We start from the raw sequence: 18672 nt of genomic DNA, 5'->3' as shown, positions 1-18672 counted from the left end.
CAAGTGCCTGTAAAACCACAATCTGTGGTTTTTATACATCAGTTTTGTATGGATTAAACAAACAAATGTAATGTGAACTGAAGACCTGTTCAAAATATAAGATAAGAGAGATGAGAGATATTACCCAATTTCGGCAAGTATCGCTGAACAAGCAGTTTGCTCTGTGCCCCAAAAATATATATTTAAATAAATTAATATCATAAACATGTGATGACAAGTCCACTAACAGCTTCTGGTGGACAAGGACAATCTTGAGTTGGTGGCAGCCCTAATGCTTAGCTAACCATGTCCTGGTTGTAGCTTCATATTTAATTAGATGGATCAGAAGATCGATACCATTCTCATAACTGACTCAAAAAGAAAGCAAATAAGCATTTTCCAAAACACTCCTTTAAAGCGGAGTTGTCCCCTCGAGGTGCTCCAGTGGAAGTCGTCCCTGGCCAACTGAGGCGAGCCAGAGGATATAATGAGCATCTCTCCGACTCACTGACTAGCCAGGTTTGGAGGTGGTGCACTGATTTTTGTGTGAATGTCTATGAATGTCCGGATTTTATTCTTGTCTTAAATTAAAATTAAATAAGTGTTCGATTGTTTTAGAGCTGCAACAATTAATTGCTAATCAATTATTAAATTAATCGGCAACTATTTTTCATCATTTTATAACATTTTATGGACCAAACCAGTATTCAATTAATCAAGAAAGTATCAACAGATTAATAAATAATGAAAATAATTGGAAGTTGCACCCCTAGATTATTTTATCAGTTCAAAATCCAATTTGAGTACATGGGCTGAGGGAAATTAAATCTTAAGGCCTTATTTAGAGAACAAACAATTATATAATCTTTAGCACTGTAAGAAGCCTCCTCTAAAGCCCTTTTCAGACATGGAATATACAAAAATGCTGGTTTGATCAAGCTGTTAAAACATTTGGACATTTGGACATAGGTGACTTATATGCAAATATTCCTTACAGATTTATTCAGACATGGCAGGGGACCTATGAGAGAAGTCACAATGCTTGGGCGATATTTGGCACCTGGTGCATCAGAAAAATGCAAGAAGAGTTGCCGGATAAAATGTATAATGGCAAAAAAAAAGGAAAAGGGTTTCACCACTGAAGCCATAAATAACGACCACTGTCAGTGCAGAGACACTCTCTCATGAATTTCATAATTTATTATAAAATAGAATTCAGAGAATTCTGCTTCCTACTTTTACTGTCCCACATTTCACAATTATGACAAGACATGAAGTGGGGACTCATGTAATTCCTATTTGTTCAAATATCATAGCATGTACAGCATTTTGCTTGACACTGATTTATGGTGGTTGTCTTTGGAACTTTGTCTTTTACCACCGCAGTCATGAATGGAACTGGTGATTCAGCCCAGTTTCAACCACAGCCAATACTTCTTTCTCTCTCCAGCCCATCACCAGCAGTTAACCCTCTAACACAGTACACAGTTTCACATGAACTGCAGTGTCAAGAGTGTGAGAATGACACCCTGAGAGACGAGGACAGACGTGAACTAGAGAGGAAAGCACAATCAAGCAGCCAACTATTCCTCCAGGTGAAATACTTCTGTATCTTTGGTGTCATAAAAGACGTAATGGAAACATGTCACAGCCAGCGGCATGTTTGATAAAGGACCAGTAGTGGGCTATTGAGATTGAGCACTAGGGAGAGAGTGTGTGTTTACCTGAGCTGTAGCTGTCTGTGGAGGACTGGGAGATGGAACGGGACAGAGAGCGCCGGCCAATCTTGGAGGGACGCTTGTTGAACTCCTGTTTCTGGTCCGCAAACTGGATCTGCTGACAAAGAGAGAGCAGGAGGAAAGAGATCAGAACTGCATTAATGTAGATCAAATGGACATTTTAACATATTATCTGTTATCAAACAATATTTAGCAGTTTAAAAGCAGATGGGAGATTGGGATTAATACTTTCTAGTTAACATCGATGATGCAAACAATGTGATGTTAGCAAGGTAGCGAGCTTATTACAGTTGTACAGTAACGTAGTCTGAAGCTTTAACTGAATGATCTGCCTTCATTTGCACTGCATTGGGCTTTTGCAAACTCAACACTTCCTGTATCTGTTTCAAATTAAAGGCCCTGTAGCATTTCAGTGGACAGAAATCCTTCAATTCTTAACAAGGTTTTTACAGTGAAACATTTACAGGAACGTGTGGCAGAAAACTCACTAATCAGCTCTCATTCATGGGCTCTTACCGTCCACTTGGGAGTGTCTGAGTCATTTGCAACACTTAGTGGTAAAATTTATTACCAGTATGATTTGACTTAATATCAAACTAACCTAAAACAAAACAAAAAATGGCTGTGTATCAGCTCATTGGTATCAGTTGCAATAAAATGTGATTGGGGCAACCCTACTTTCGCCATAATGATTTTTTTTAAAGTCGGCACATGTAATGCATGTCTTGTATCTCTTGAGCATCAGACACACACAGTTGCATTACACAGTCATGATACATTAACCAGGCATTATGATGAAATTCAACAATCACTCATTAACAGAAAACTTAAACTGCATCTTTAATGACTTCAATTCTTTTTTTTTTCAGATCATGTTGGGCTTGTGTCAGCAGAGATTTGTTTTACACGAACAGGACAACAACAAATTGTTTTAGGGATAAGAAAGAACACTCGCATAAAGATTAAAAAAAGCTGACAAAAAAACAGAGACAGAAAAAGTCCACAAGGAAGGAAAGTTCATTCCGACTTTAAAAGATAAAAGAGACAATGAGGTTATTATCAACTGCCAACAAGGCCACACAGCTGACACAAGGTACAACAGTTTGTCCTGGTCCTGTGCCACTGTAGTCAGGCTTCACACCGACCACGACTATCGTCTTGTTGATCTTTCCACTATTACAATAGCATCATAGTTCAAGTACTGATAATATTACAGAGTATAAATAGTTGACATATTACTCCCATAAAACCACAAAACAAGAACAATCCATGCAAGTGGGGGTGGTGAACAGTGAAGTATGAAAACCACATGAATTTTTGTGTTTTTTTCATTTCTAACTGAGAAAAGTTTTTGACTAACACCCACAAATCAGAGCAAATTGTCTTGTTGAGATATGTATTGGCAAATGAGAAATTTCTCCAATGCCACAGTCCTCTGACGGAGGTGGTGAAAAGCTTTTATGATGTGATAAAAGGAACAAGTTATTCTCTATCATTCTCCATGTTGAAAAGAAAAAGACCAGCCTTGAGTACAACACAAGAAAATATTTTCAGGCATTTATCAGAGAAAAAAAATCAGACAGACATTCAGAAACATCCTCTGTATGACGTGCATGTCAGATACCAAGAGGTTCCGTGTGTGTGTGTGTGTGTGTGTGTGTGTGTGTGTGTGTGTGTGTGTGTGTGTGGGCGGGTGGGTGTACTCAATCACTCATTCATTCTCACAAGACATTCACTGCGAGAAGTTCAGTGTATGACAGGGCAGAGCTGCTGTCCAATCACAAAGGACATCTGAGTCATCGTAACCATCATGACACATGAAATCATCAATAGTGTAAACCCTTTTCTCACTTCAGTATCAAGCTGTCAAGGTTGTTTATTATCATTATACAACACAAAGTTGCACAATGAAAAGAAAGTAGTCCCTTCATGCTACAAACATATATCATACATACAGTTAATTAAATAAATACCAATACCAGTAACAATAAAAATGCCTCTTATACTGCCTAAAGTGCTTGTATTGTATAAGTCTACTCATCCAATACCACATAACTTACTCCTATCAGCCAGTATCGGAATTGATACCAAAATTGTTCAAATCCAATGTAAACTAATGTACCATTTGATTACTTTCACTTGCAATCAATTTTTTTTTGCCATTTCCACTTCATCCACAGACTGATCATCACTTTCCTACAAACCAAACACAGACTATTCATCCTCTCCCTCAATTCTGCCCTTTATCCTTACCTTTTTTACACTGGGCTCACTGCTTTCCCCATCTTTTTTCTTCTTCAGCATTGCAGCATATGTGTGGGGGTGTGTGATGTAGTTCAAAGTTATGTCTGATTCAAGGCCTTGTGCATTGAGGGGACCTCGCCTTTCAAGGTCTGATCATTTAACAGGCCACCTCTTCTCCCTCTGCCTCTTTTTAGCCTCCGCTTTCCTGCAATCCAGCCCAAACTGGTCCAACCATGTGCCGGCAAACACAATGCAATGAATTGTTTCCCCTTCCCTTCATTTTTTCCCTCCCTCTCTCCCTCTCTCCTACCTCTGTATTCTTGTTTAATTGTTGATTGTTCAAGAGATTGGGTTGAATTGCTGGTATCAAAACCAAAGATAACCTTTGCCCCTGCTGACTCAAGATGGTTATGATGAGCAGTATTAAGCCTGGATATTGAAAAAGTGGTGGGAAACTACTGAATACTGAATATATTGTTCAAAATCTAGGGTGGGACTCCATGGAATTACTAAAATGTACCCCAAATTGGAGCACAAAACAACAACTTATTATCTAAACTGTATCCAAAAGTCCTTGCCAGACATAAACACATAACACAAAAATACTAATTAATTAAGTCAAAAGGGAGCAGTAAACCAAAAATAAACCCCAAAAAACTCACAAGAGCAGGAGTTGTCATTTGCGCTGGCACATACATCTGGCCACCTTCCTATTCAGACAGATTTGGAGCTCAGTCCAATTACAACTGGATATTTAATATGGGGCAGGTTGGGTACCATGACTGACAGAGAGATTTGAAAGGACAGAGAAAGGTCTGAAAAATCATGCCAGTGATGTGGGAACTAAGCACCAGCTGAATGCTGGTATAATTAAGTAGATGAGATTTCAGACACAAAATAATGGTACACCGGGCTCACAAAACTCAGATATAACTCTCAGACTAAGTAGCACAGGCATTAGGAAATAGGCAATGGAATAACAAAATTTTGTTTTATCAAAAACATGGATCAAAATTTTGTTATCCCAAAAATTAACTGGGACATCCCAGACTAGCTCATATTTGTGAATAATTCTGGCGATGCCAGGCTGTGCCAGGTTTTGGGCCAACAGTTTTGGACATGATGATGGTGCTAGATGAAAAGTTAAGGGATCACCAGAATGATGACAATTCTTACAGAGGGATACATGAACATCTGTGCCAAACTTCATAGCAATCCATCCAATACTTGTTGAGACATTTCACTCAAAACCACAAATAGGGGCACTAGAAGGAAATTTAGGGATCACCAAAGTTTGTAAAAACTTTCCATGGCAATCTAACTAAAGATTATTGATAGATTATTTATAAACTGATGCACCTTAGAAAGGCGTACTCCTTTCTATACTACTGCAAGAAGGTAATGGTGCTAATAACCCTGAACCCAATAACCAGCTATAATGGGGCTATTGGTCTCTTCAGATTTATCGGATGGAGGTTGGATGAGGAGCTTTAGGAGCTCAGGGTTGCTGTGAAGGATTGAGGGTCATTTTGGGAGCTCAGGAGGAGGGGATATAGAAGCTTATGACATGTTTTTGGGACAAGATTACCACAGGTTAGCTCAGGGATCAGAACAGTGGGTACTGCCAGAGAAAATGACACAGTGGTTTGTTTATCGCTGCACAAAATGAGAGTGAAAGTGAGCAAAATGACAGAAAGGTAACCCATTCTGTTCTCACCCTTTGGGGTGTAGCTCTATATACTCCTGATCCTCAAAATTAATATTGCATATTACAGCATACAAACAACAGAAAGAACAAATCAAGACATGCAAGTTTGCATCATTAACCAATTTTTAACTTATAAAAAGACCCTATAATCTTGAATTTGACAGTATTCTTGGCAAGTGAAACAACCCCAGAAATCTCAATAAATCTTTGTTTTACTTTGCTGTAATGAGACTTTTTACAGTTTATTTCAAGGTAGTGAATGAGCTGATGCTCTTATCCACAGCCGCTTACAATAAATCACCAGCTGGTCAGCTGTTCCTCCAGCTTACACTGAGTCTCTCTGCATCTATGAATGAAGCGTGTTGTATTATGAACAGTCAAATGCTGGTGTGATAAGACATGCACTAATCAAAGCTGGATGACCTGAGCTAACATCACAAAAACAACTTTATAGGGACCTGACATGACAGAGCCTTGCAGAGAGACTTATTGTCTTATGTAAGAGAGGCACTGAGGACAACTAATGGAGACTGAAACTATCTGCTCCTGCACTAGTACATTAGAGAGCCACCTAGGAAGAGGTCTACATGACTCAGCAACATGTAAAAAGCTTATTTTCCAAAACACTGGCTGCTATTTTGGAAGAAAATCATTATGTGGAGGTCATTAAATCAAAATGTAGAGAGCAGCCAGAGGCGGAAATGTCATTATGTCAACTGAAAACCTAACACAAAGGCAAATACTCAAAGAGATGAGAAATATATTGACAAGATGCTTTTGATCTCTGTGACGCAGAAGTTAAAAAAGGAGAGACAGGCGTGGGAAAGAAACAGACAATCTTCAACCTTCCCTCCGTCTTTCTGACCTTGCACTGCACTCCTGTACATTATGGATGGTGACTGATTGAGAGACTAATGACATGTGAATAATGAATGTTAACTCAATACAGGGACACATGGGAGCTCACCCAAGACTGCCACCTTTCAATTCAGCTGTGTGTGTTCCGCAATTAAACTAAATTGCAGAGGCAGAGCTACTAAAGGTTGGCTTTCTACTGGTGAAAAACACAGTAGCACTGGCCAGGGTCCACTTACCACATCCCAGAGGGGCTGTGGGATACTGGGAGTGTAGCCAGTCCCAGTGAGGTGGACTGTATTGGTTAGCAAGTAAGACTTGGACAGCATGTTCACTTGTTTTTGATGCTAGTAATTCTATACAGATGCACAACGCTGATAATAGCTCTTAATGTTGCTAAGCAACTACTACAAACCTGTTTCAAACACAGAGCTCTAAAAGTGGTAGAAACAAAAGTAAGAAACTACCCAGTGTTCCATTTCATTTTCCTGTGTTTGCACTGAAAACTAGAAGAGTGCACTCAGTGGAGTGCAGATCCCTGCCAGGCAGCAGATGGTGAAGCTGCCAGAACAACCAGCAGAGATTTGCAAAGTTTTTAATAAAGTTTTTTTGCGTAGGCTACGTTTTCTTATATAGATATATGTTAACTTTTTGTTTAGTACAGTCTCAGTTTCTTAAACTGCATCAACTTAATGAGGAAACAATGAACAGGGAGATAAGTACAAATTGCATTTTGTTATTCACAACATTACAAGGAACCAGGTGGCTTTACAACAGTACAATAAATATAGAAATCTGAAAGCTGAAATTCTAATTAATTTACACTTCATGTTGGTTGCTGCATGCCCCAGTGTAAGCTGTGGCTTTTCAAAAGGTCACTGTTTTGGCACAGCAGTGAATAGACTGCCTCCAGTAAATGATTATAATTCAAGTAACAACTATCATGCTATTTTTTTTACGTTCATACAAAAACAAATTTCATGACAATTGGTTCTGAATTAAGCCAGTTACAGTAGATTTTGTACTGAATGCTGCATCTCTTATTTGTTTACTAGCTAGTTTACTATCTTGAATGCTCCAATATGGCGACCACACTGAGATGACAGCAAAGCTAAACAAACAGGGATTTATCCATATTTTATTGGGCCTAACTATAGTGGATCATAACATATAACATACTGTGTATGGAATTAATCTGCAGATTCTCCAGTTTATAATGAAACAAAAGTTTTATTTCTCGATTCAAGCAATGTACCATTTCATTTCAATTAAGTATAATGATGCTTTGTGGCTAGAGGAGAAATATAGTATAGAAATATAGTGGAGGCCTAGGCTTAACCCCAAATAACTTGTATCCTTTTAATTCCAACTGGAAGCCCTGAAGCTGTGCACAGCACCAAGCCAGAGCAAATGCATATCTGACCTCAGACATCACACACACACAAACATGCTTTGTGTTCTATCTGCTATTTAACTCAATGATACTGCACAGGAACACTATAAATACCACTGTAAATACCAGAAAATCTAAATCCGGGGTGCTGGCATAATCAGCGTGGGCTCTTCTGACCCTGCTAGAACGTCACGGTTTGTTCCAACTTTGTGGTTAACAGTAATGTTTCAGGACAGGGCAGAGGATCTCTATCTGAACAAAGTCAACAAGCTAGCTGAACACCATGGGATCTGGGGGACAGGGCGGGAAGAACGTCTGGGTCAGAGCGATGAAACAACAGAAACCCCCTCTGGGCGAGTGAAAAGAAAAACAAACAGGCACAGATGTACTGTTGCAGCTAATGTGATGAGATATGATACTGTACGGTTTCCCCCAACGCCATTTAGTGCTGAGGCTGCTCATCCTACTGAACTGGCAACTTGTATATATTTGTATATTTGTATAATTGTATATTTAGCACTTATAAGAACTACATAAACATTTAATAAATGTTTTTAACACATATTGTAGATACTGTACATATTGTATGAAGATGTAAGAAAATTTGTGTTTTTAATGTGAAGTTTGTTAATTGTAACTTCTTAAGACATTTTATATCTCTGCAACTATGTTTGGTCATTTTATTTTACAGTACACTAACCAGGCTTAACAGGTTGTACTTTTTATCAAATGAGACAAAAACTAGAAATAATATGTTTGTTATTAGACAGTATTAGACCTTACTGGAGGGTAATTAGGGACACATTAAAACAGAACTGTACTTTAAACTATAGTCTATCGTTTCCCAGTGTTAGACCTTTATTAGACTTTGTGAGAGAGTAATTTGAGACACATTACAACATAACGGAGCTGTAAACTAAAGGAAAATCATACATCTGCTACAATATGTGCAACAATTGTACGGGACCAACTGAAAGAGTATCTCAAGTAGCAGATATGCGATTTCACTTCATTTTACCGTACAGCTCTGTTGCAATGTGTTCATAATTACTCTCTATTAACTGCTTTTAAATGCTAAATTAAGTAAAAACCGAAAACAACGAGCCATACATATGGTATACTAAAATAACTGAGACAATATCCAGGATTTTGATGCCCTGAACACCACCATAAATACTCAGCATTACCTTGGTGTTATTAGAGTCTCCGTTCCTCTCCATCGTCTTGAGAACCACCAGGTTGCACACTCCTCATTCCTTTCCAACCAAAATTCAATCACAACCTCCAATTCAAATTTCACAGGGCTGCAAACACTTCAGTGACAAACTAATATTGAATCTGAAACACCAAAAAACGTTTCTCTCTGCTTGTACAGACCGTATCCTCACAAGAGGCAGACAGAACAAAATATTAACTACAGACGCTGTGACAAAAACAATGCGAGGTGGGTGGATTTGGTTACAGGTAGGTTTTGTGTTTGTGTATGAAACTTGAATCCCATGTGGCGAAGAGGTGGCACGAAGCCTATTGTAAGAAGATTACTTCAAATCTACCTGAAAAACAGTAGGTTGGTGACTGCGAAGGTGAGAAATCAACAACAAACAGCTGGATGACAACTTCAGGTAAAAAGCTTGGCTCTGGTTGCTAAGGTTTTCTGTTTTTAACAGGTGGTCAGTAACCTGTGCCTTTCTATTCTACACAGCTGCCTGGTAAAAATATTCTTTATTATTTCCAATCAAACAAAAACTCAATAGTTTCTACACAAGTACAAAGTGCAACATGCCAAGCTCCCTCTGCATTGCAGCTGCACTCCATAAGCCTTTGGCATGACTTCAAGAGGAAAAAAGATTTCGTCCCCTAAAAGTTAATGTTTAGCTAAATTGTTTCCAAGTCTTTGCAAGCAAGATGAAATCCAGAGGCTGTTCTAAAACTTTTGGAAAATTATTTTGATGTTTGGCCAAACATCAGCAGTGAATGACTCTTCATGCACATCTTGAATTAGTCAGCACACTAGTATGACAATGACATTAAAAGAGACCTCTGCTACAGCAGTTGTCACTGATTGACGAGCCAACAGGAAACTTCGCTCTGACAAAACACTTCTGTAACAAAATGTGCACAGGCCCGCCGTCACACACACATTTCTCTGGCTTGTGTTTAACCAGGTTGAATGAGCATGCCTGCTTGCTTCCCAGAAAAATCTGCCACAAACCTGCTGAGCTCATGTTTACATTCGCTCTGGCAGGTGTGTCTCCGGGTTTGGTTGGGCCAGTCACAACCATTTATGAAGTATGGGGCACGTTCTATACAATGATTGACAGAGGAGCCGTCACAAGTCCAGATTTAACTTGTCAAACAGTCCGCTGTTCTGATTGGTTGTAGGTTGATTCAACTGCATCTAGTCAGAAGATCAGACCACTGCAACGCCTCATAAAACTCAGTTAAAACTGTCAAACTAGGCAGTGCTGATCACATATGGATCAATATTATGTTACTACATTGCCCATGTTTCATTTAATTTGTTTTCAAAAAACTACACTGTTTAGCTGTAATACGAGTAAGAGTCGGACCAGGCAGCCTTCATTTTGTGTCCTGCTGGAAAATGGACAAAACATTGCTACATCACGTTTCACTGCTCTGATTTGTTGCAGGTCCAACCAAAGTGTGTTTGTAACGTGCTTAGAAATGAACTGAGAGGTTCCAAGCTACCACAAACCCACAAAGTCATAATAATAACGGCTGTGAAGTGACAAGTAATACGTAATACATTTGTTGGTTATGACACAAAATGCAGTACTTAGCATTTAATTTGATTTTGGAGTGCAATATTTGGATGTATTTGGTGGTTTAGCTGTTGAACATAATGTTATGTTATCTTTGACATCCCTTACTCAATCCACTGTTTTTAAGCCAAAATTCCAAAAATTCTCCGGTTGCAGCTTCACAAATCTAAGTATTTCTTGTTTGACTTCATCTTCTCTGACAGAAACCTGATTATCTTATAGTTTTGGACTGTTGGTCTTGGAAAACAAGCTATGTGAAGACACTGCCTTAGACTCAGAGGCAACAGACCTTTATTTGCAGTGCCATATCGGATAATTACTAAGTTAATAATTTGAGGAAATTAGTTACTTATTAATGAGCATTATTCATTGTTCTACCCTTTCTTCATTTTCCCTCCTGTTAGCATGATTGCAGGGGATAGAGCATGTTGTTTTTAAAGACATTTTTTCAAAAAATAAAGAAGACTTCATCATGATGCTTTAGTTTCTTACGACACTACAGCGTTTGTGTGATGTGTGTGTACTCAGCTGTAACTAGGGACACAAGCTGGCATGCACACAGCAATTTCTCCCCAGCTGTGTGTCTGCAGGGTTTCAACACGTGTGAAAATGCCCTTCTTCAAGTTTCTGCAGAGGACCTGAACATTTTGGTTTCTAAAAAACAAAAGCACCTGACTCCACAAATAAATACCATAACATCTGAGCTTTTCCTGTGCTTACACAGCTTACTTTTTTTCCCCAAGTCATTCCAGACCAGAAGAGATTCATCTTCTGTATGTTTCCACACCTGTGTTGGAGGGAACCTGATCCTAATCAAACACAATGGGGTCGTGGGATGAAGCCGAGACCCTTGGAGCAACCCATCGCTGGGCCTCTTGAGCTGTGTCAGCTGGGTCTGAGGTCCTCTCTCAAGCCCTGCACCGGGAAACATGTCATGACCAACAACACTTGGTATGATTTATACTGTACTACAACACCATATTTGGTTTCAAAATCTATGTGACTTAAGCCTAAATGCAAACTATAATGAATACATTAAACTCTACTGATTGCATCTACTGGTTTCTTTGTTTACTGGCCAATGTGCGTCACAGATTACAAATTCACAGGGGGACTTTAACAGCCGAACATGACAGTTAATATGGAAGCTGCCCTCAAAAACAACAGCTACCCTGTAAAATTGCACATATATCCTACTAATATAACTGGAGAGTTTCTATCATTTAATTTTTAATTTGAAATAAACTCCTTATTTACTCTCTTACCCTGCAGTTTTATTTTTTACTTTCGAATCTTTATTTGGAAACCCAGAACTACTGTCACCCTGAACTACTTTTTCCACAGCCTACATTAACATTTGCATCACGTGTAAAAAAAAAAAAAAAAAAAAAAAATAATAATAATGATAAAGTTTAAATCTACAGAGCCCCCTATGGGCCATGGCAAGGACTACATTTGCATTACCTCATAATATGTTTTTCCATATTCTCTCGCAATATTTTGCATTCCCTCACAATATGTTTTGTGTTCTCTCTCAATACTTTTACATTACCATGTAATACTTTTGCCTTTTCTTTTCTTTTTCCATTCATTCTGAGTCAGATGTCTATTTCCACTGAGCTGCTCCCAGCACACACCCCAACAGGGACCAGCTGATTGGTCTTTACTTTGAACTGGGCATTAGGTATGAAGTGGTCTCTCCACAAGAAAGCAGAACGGTAATCTGTAGGATGCCGTCTCATTCGTGAACAGTTACTGAGCTCTGGATAGCTGCAGGGATACAGATGTACCCTAGTTAGATAAACTTACCAGCCTCTCTGAAATGAACCTTCAGCATGAACCTACATGAATGTTCTACAGCCCTGGGAAGGACAGTGAGAATCACTCAGAGGTAGATGCTACTGAGAAAGAAAATTGAAATTTGATAATGCTCATTAAGGCAAAGTGGACAGTTTGCTTTGGCTTTATCTAACTAAAACAATTTTTGAACTGCCTTGCCTTGTTCAGCTCCCCTCGAATTAACCATCACCTTGAACCGGTCAACAAGGTCATGTGCTTGGTTATGTTTTCCTGCATGTTTCCTGTGGGTCTCGTGTTTCTGATTCATTTCCTTGTTTACATTGCCCACTGTGCTCATTTCTCTTCATTTCCAAGCTTGAGGCTGAAGTTGTGTGGATTTGCGTGCCTACACAAGCTGAAAAGACAGTGATTCCTTCCCGTCTCACAGGGGACTCATTTGTCAGCTCTTCCATCTGGTGCCAAATGTCATTATATAAACAGACCTCAAATGGCACTGATATGCATATATTTGTCTACAGCATCATATTCTACACTAGTCTGAATATTGTGTTAACTAGTGTTTACTCCAGGAATGAGGGAGAATTGTCTCAGGTGAACTGAGGACAACAGAGAAGAGTGAGTGAGGAGGTGGAATTTCAGTATAATGAGGACAAAAGAAGACTCGAGCCTCGTCTCTCATCATTTAATTATACACAAAAACACTCCCGCAAACCTCTCAATTTGTAGCACTTCAGAGCAGCCTTTCAAACTGCTGAACATCCATAAATACTGCCCTAAAGACACAAAACGCTGACCAAAGAATCACCCATCAGCTTAGACAGTTGTCTTCTGTTTCTAACCCTCCACCTCAGAGAGCTGCCAAAGACCATCGAAAGCCAGGTCATTCAACCCCCCAAATCAAAGAGCTATTGTCCTCAGAGACAAAACTGAATGTGAGAAACTCTGTGTTTGTCTTGGTGTGACAGATAGAGACCCCATGTGCAGTGAAATGGAGCCTCATCTGACTGACATCTGATTGTGTGTGTATGTGTTTCCATAACAGCTGTGGTTTCTGATGTATTCCACTATGGCAATAAAACCTTTTGAACTCAATATGACAAATAAGGACATCCGACAGAAGAAAACAGAGCACACTGTGTTTTTTACCACATCTATACAAGCTTTCTGCAATGTCATGAGATGAAGCTATTTAAAATAAAGTTGTTGGGAAACTGAATTTGATCAAAAATCGCAAACTACCCTGATGGTATTTTCAAATTTAAGGAAACACAATATTTGCCAAAGGTGAAATGTGTAAAATTAATTTTCTAAATTAAATATTGTGCCGCAGTGATGGCCAGATCAACACATCATATTCTTCAGAATTAAGTAAAAAATTAGCTCTCTAGCTGGTGGTACCTTGTAACAGAGTGGTTATCCTAAATAAACCTAAATTTTAGAGTTTCAAAGCATTAACAAATGCTAGTTACCTTACCTCGCCTTAGTCAGCGAGGTAAACATAAGACAATAAAATCTATAACAAGCCGATAAAACTGCCCTTTTGTCTTTGGTTTTTGGTTGACAAAAGACTAGTAAAGTGTGTACAGTCCATCAGCAGGTGACTTAACAGTGGAGGCAAACTAGGCTGGGCCAGCAGAGACCTGTGCCAATGTCCTTTGTGAGGAAACCCAAAGGGAGAAGAGGGAAGGAAGTGTTCTCCATCAGGACCAGTGGGAAGCTGGCTGTTTACACCTCCTCACCACTGCTGCTCTCCTCTGGGGGGGAACCCAGCCTCTGTTGCTGGCAACACAACCTGAGCTCCAGCCAAAGAATGCACACCGAATGGGTATATGTGCCAGGACTGGGCATTAAACAAAAAAGCTCATTTATCATTCTGATTTGCGGATTGTTATTAATCTTGACAGGAATCTCAGCCTTATGTTTCAGCAAGTTAAACCTTATGACCACAGAGCAGATGGTAGAGACTGGCCAATGAATCTGTATACCCATTTCAAAGTAATAAACTGTGTAAAAAGGTATTTATGCTTTATATTAATTTCACAGGGGATAACACTTTTGGCAACACCTCAAAATTCAAGTGTGATTTGTTCATACAAAAGGATACGGTTTTCTTTAAATCAGATATTGTCAAGAAAAATGTGCAGAAAAAGACACAAAAGCCCTTCATAAAGACTGAAACAGACCATAAACAGTCAGGTGCACTGAACCAAACGCAACGTACCAGTGACCTTTTTCAACTGAAAACATGAATTGCTACTACAGTGTTTTAAGTGTTGTGTCAACACCTGCTTTGTTCTGGGAAGTTAGCAGTGGTCAGGAAATCTCATATTACAAGACAGACAGACACAAAGTCTGTATCTGTGATGGAAGGATGATTGTGTTGGCACTAAGTCGCTTAGTCAGGCTTGTGATATGCTTTCCATCCAGAAGTGAAGCCTAATACTTAGAGTGTATAATTTGTGGAGAAGTCTTCAAGCTTTTTTAGGAGCCAGCAGGACCACTAATAGATGACAGCTGTCAAAGTTCCTGGTGGACAGATTTTGTCAGCCACAGCCAACTTTCACCAGCATATGGCCAGTGGTTGCTTTAATGCTCCAGCTTTTTTTTCCCCATAGTGCCTGCCTGGTGTCCATGTGATGATATCAGTGTAAAGATGATGAATAAACAAAGTTAAAAGGAGAACACACAGGCAGAGAAGATCAGATAAGCTAAGTGCAAGGATGAGTACTCTAAAATCAAAGTGCCAATGGGCTTTTAATAGCTTTATGTTTGGATGTTGTCTGCCAAAAAGGTCTCCAAAAGTGAGTGATGGCATAAAAAAGACTGCCGGCGGAGGAGAGAAGTAACATGTCCTGTTAACAGCTTAGTGCTATAAACAAATGTCTGCAAATATCCTCAAAGCTAAATCCTAAAAGTGCTTCTGCCAGACTGTACCAAATCTGGGCGTAATTTAGGGTACAAAAATACATTCCTACAACTCCACAAAATCCACTGAAACAGAAATGAGAAGAATAAGACACGTTTGCCAAGACCTTAAAAAAATCCAATCAAAACATCCAGTATCAAAATTTAAATGGTTACTTTATCATCTGAAAAAAATAAAATTAGTAAAATGACATCTAATCTAATCAATCAGTCCTACGGTGAAGGTGACTGACCACTACAGTAGTTCATTCAGTCATTCATGGTCAGTCACTTGTGTAGGTGTACTGTTTTGACAAACCATATGACTCAACTCTGAATTTTCCCTTGTTCTACAAAATGTATGAAGTTAACATCATAATGCATTTATACATCATAAATGTAATGTGTGGAAAAACGTTCATTTCAAGCCCTGCCTACATTACTCATAAAGCAACTTATTTGTGTACATAAATGAGATGGCAACTCTTTTGCAAAAGCATGGCATGTGCCTTTTTCTGAATGATCAGTATATTGTGTTGCAATGAAACTTGCACGTACATGCACGCAATAATACACACACACACTGAGGATTGTTGGCAGTCACAACAAAGTGTCTCCGTCCAACTCAGTCCATCAAATTACTCCTGAGGCACAAATAAATATCAGCGATGTGTCATTCTGTTATCAGTAGAGTAGTAAAAATTATCCATTGGCAGCAAAGAGCAGTTGAGAAACCTTGATGGAACAGTATATTCTTGCAACATCTCACTACATGCACCATACATTTGTCCTTGGTTCTTAAAGCAGCATCACTGCTAGCAGCAGTCTCTTTGTTCAGCCGTCTTTTAGGCCGTCATGAGAGGCTACCGGACAAAGCAACGGAAGTCTTATTTTTCAGCTCTCCCACGCACAGCACTCTGTGGAGGACATGCACTTGTTCATGCTTTCTTCTCCCTTCATTTTAGTCGCTTCACTCTCTTTTCACTCCTCCTTTCCCACTGCCACAACACTCTCTCTTTCACAACTTCACAAACTGGAGAGCAGACCACAGTTTATTATGTGCTTTTAGGAAGTCCTTGGATGGCACATCAAAAGAGTTGTGCACATGTTTCTCTCTGCTTTCAACCACTATTCCCGGATTACTATTGTGCTTGTGTACAAGAAAAATGAAAATAGACTATAGCAGACAGAGAGGTGCCCGTGTTTTTCCTCCTCGTCTTTTCCTCTGCATCTTTCTACCAGCGCTCCACACACACAGTCTTGTCCACAACTTTCCCTGCCTCCCTAATTGATGTTAGATCAAACACAATCCCAGTTAGCTGAGGATACACTGCCCTCTGATTCAACTCGCATGGCAGTGCTGTCTGGTGAGGAAGAAAGTACAGCCTGTGCTACATACTGCCTCAGAGTGATGGCATCATAAAAAAAATGTTTTCTCTGTACCTTTCTTTTTGATTGCCACCTTTCACATCAGGGTCATAATACAGGTCAGTTTTCAGGTGCTTACACTGCACCTTCACAATGTATACATCTAAAGGACATTGTTATCTGGAGCAGCTCACCATGTTGGAGCTGATGGGCTTCCTGGTCTTGACAGAACGTGCTGCTGCTGATTGGCACATTGGCTGACAATCGCTGTTGCTGTTGCTGTCGAGTGTAAGACAGTCTGTGACACTCCAGGCCATGTTGCCCCTTGATGACTCCTGGCTTCAGTTGGACACGAGAGCAGCATTTTGATAAGGTCCGTCTTGTACGAGTTGCAGTTTCCAACTCTATTATGTGTTAGTAAAAGAAACCGGAGGAAATTTCATTGATATTCGTCACAAGCCCTGTGAGAGCATCTGTATTCACTCTGGCACCTGAATGCCATCAAAAATTAATATTTAGTATTTCACTGTGTACACTGTAGATATGTGTACTACTTTATTTTCCTATTAATTTCGGTTTTGAGAACTGAGCACTGCTTTATAGTTTCAAGTATAACACTTTAATGCTTTGGCTTATTAGTGTGGGATTGCTATCACACGCTTCTTTTCACCTATGAATCAGAAAATACTCACACTGACGTTTATGTGTTTCCTAAATGATCTATCAACCACCAGCACTCAAAAAGTGGCTACTGAGGTTTGATATCAAGATCTATTTATTAACTTTGGTTAACTTAGTTTTCATTACAGTCACTCTTTTACTTACTTCACATTTACTTTGTTCATGCAGACATTATGAATGCTTCATTCCCCAGTTGCCTCCACACTTGTAACTTCTTTTCGAACCCCACAAAAATGCATGAATTTATTGTCTACTTTGTTATTTGAAAGCATTTATCCGCATGCTGGGCAGACAGGGAATTGTGACTATAATTATAGTTTCAGTATCCCTTCACTGTTGTGCAGTAGGTTATCATTTAACAGCTATCGACAGTTTTCAGCAGTCAATTAGAGTCACTCTGCCCAGCAGGGGAGCAGTGTGCACGCTCAAGAGTGTCATCACCCGCGTTCACCTTTTATCTGAGTAATGGCCGATTTTGCGCGTCACTGGCACTTTCTGGGTCACAAGTCAAGTTACTGTCTAAGACTTTGCAAAACACCTACATGCAGTAGTCACCTTTGTTTTCACGAGGAACTGATCTGTCCAACACAGCTTCAGACAGAGATTTCAGATTTCCCTATCGAAATAGAGAAGGGTGGCGAGAGCTGGTACTAAATTGGTACTAGTTCCTGATTGGTCAGTACCTAAATTTTTATAAGCTCCTGGACAAACAGTGCTGCTATTGGTATATAAATTTTAGTGTTCTCCAATGTAACTGTTAGCAAGTGAGCATGTGTGTGATGTTATAGCTGTGAACATAGCGTTAGCTCTGGCGACAATCTTGTCTTAGACTTAAGGTAGACTTATCTTTAAGGTGTATCAGCGATTCCCATTTTAGTGATAAGTCATTCCTCCATGTTTTGCTTAGCTGTGAATGTAGCATATAAGTGCAGTGTGTGTACAGGTTAGGTTATTTGTCAGTGAATAAATGCTACAACTCATCAGGACCAAAGGGAGTTAGCCCTGAATTAGTGACAAGTTAGATACAGGCTCACTTAAGGTAGACTGACCTTTAAGGTGGACTAGGGCGGCTAGGCTCTGCTCAGGAAAAGAACAAGGTCCGTTACTCCAATTAAAATACCATTAAGTCTTTTCACATCATTGAATGTCATGTTTATTTTTTGCATCAAATTAAGGAAAGTGGCATCCATAAGAATATCAGTAAGTATCAGTATCAAT

The 18672-nt window shown here is 39.4% G+C and overlaps 1 protein-coding gene across 3 annotated transcripts in view; it reads right to left on the bottom strand.

Annotated features, from left to right (window-relative positions):
• The window catches only part of ahcyl2b (adenosylhomocysteinase like 2b), a 52842-nt gene that overhangs the window by 18831 nt on the left and 15339 nt on the right, over positions 1–18672 (bottom strand). Inside the window, exons 1-2 of one of the 3 annotated variants that reach the window (XM_084710565.1) lie at positions 3972–4099; positions 1704–1815 (exon numbers count right to left, since the gene is read on the bottom strand). In XM_084710565.1, coding sequence (XP_084566691.1) covers positions 1704–1815; positions 3972–4022 — 163 coding nt within the window. In that variant the 5' untranslated portion in view covers positions 4023–4099. Of the gene's footprint in view, positions 1–1703; positions 1816–3971; positions 4100–18672 lie in introns of those variants that run through there. The other 2 variants (XM_084710563.1, XM_084710564.1) reach the window with 2 other exon arrangements.

Source organism: Lutjanus erythropterus, chromosome 22, assembly GCF_056507025.1.
Source record: "Lutjanus erythropterus isolate fLutEry1 chromosome 22, fLutEry1.hap2, whole genome shotgun sequence".
Lineage (NCBI taxonomy): Eukaryota > Metazoa > Chordata > Actinopteri > Lutjaniformes > Lutjanidae > Lutjanus > Lutjanus erythropterus.
This window is presented reverse-complemented; position numbering and strand designations above follow the sequence as displayed.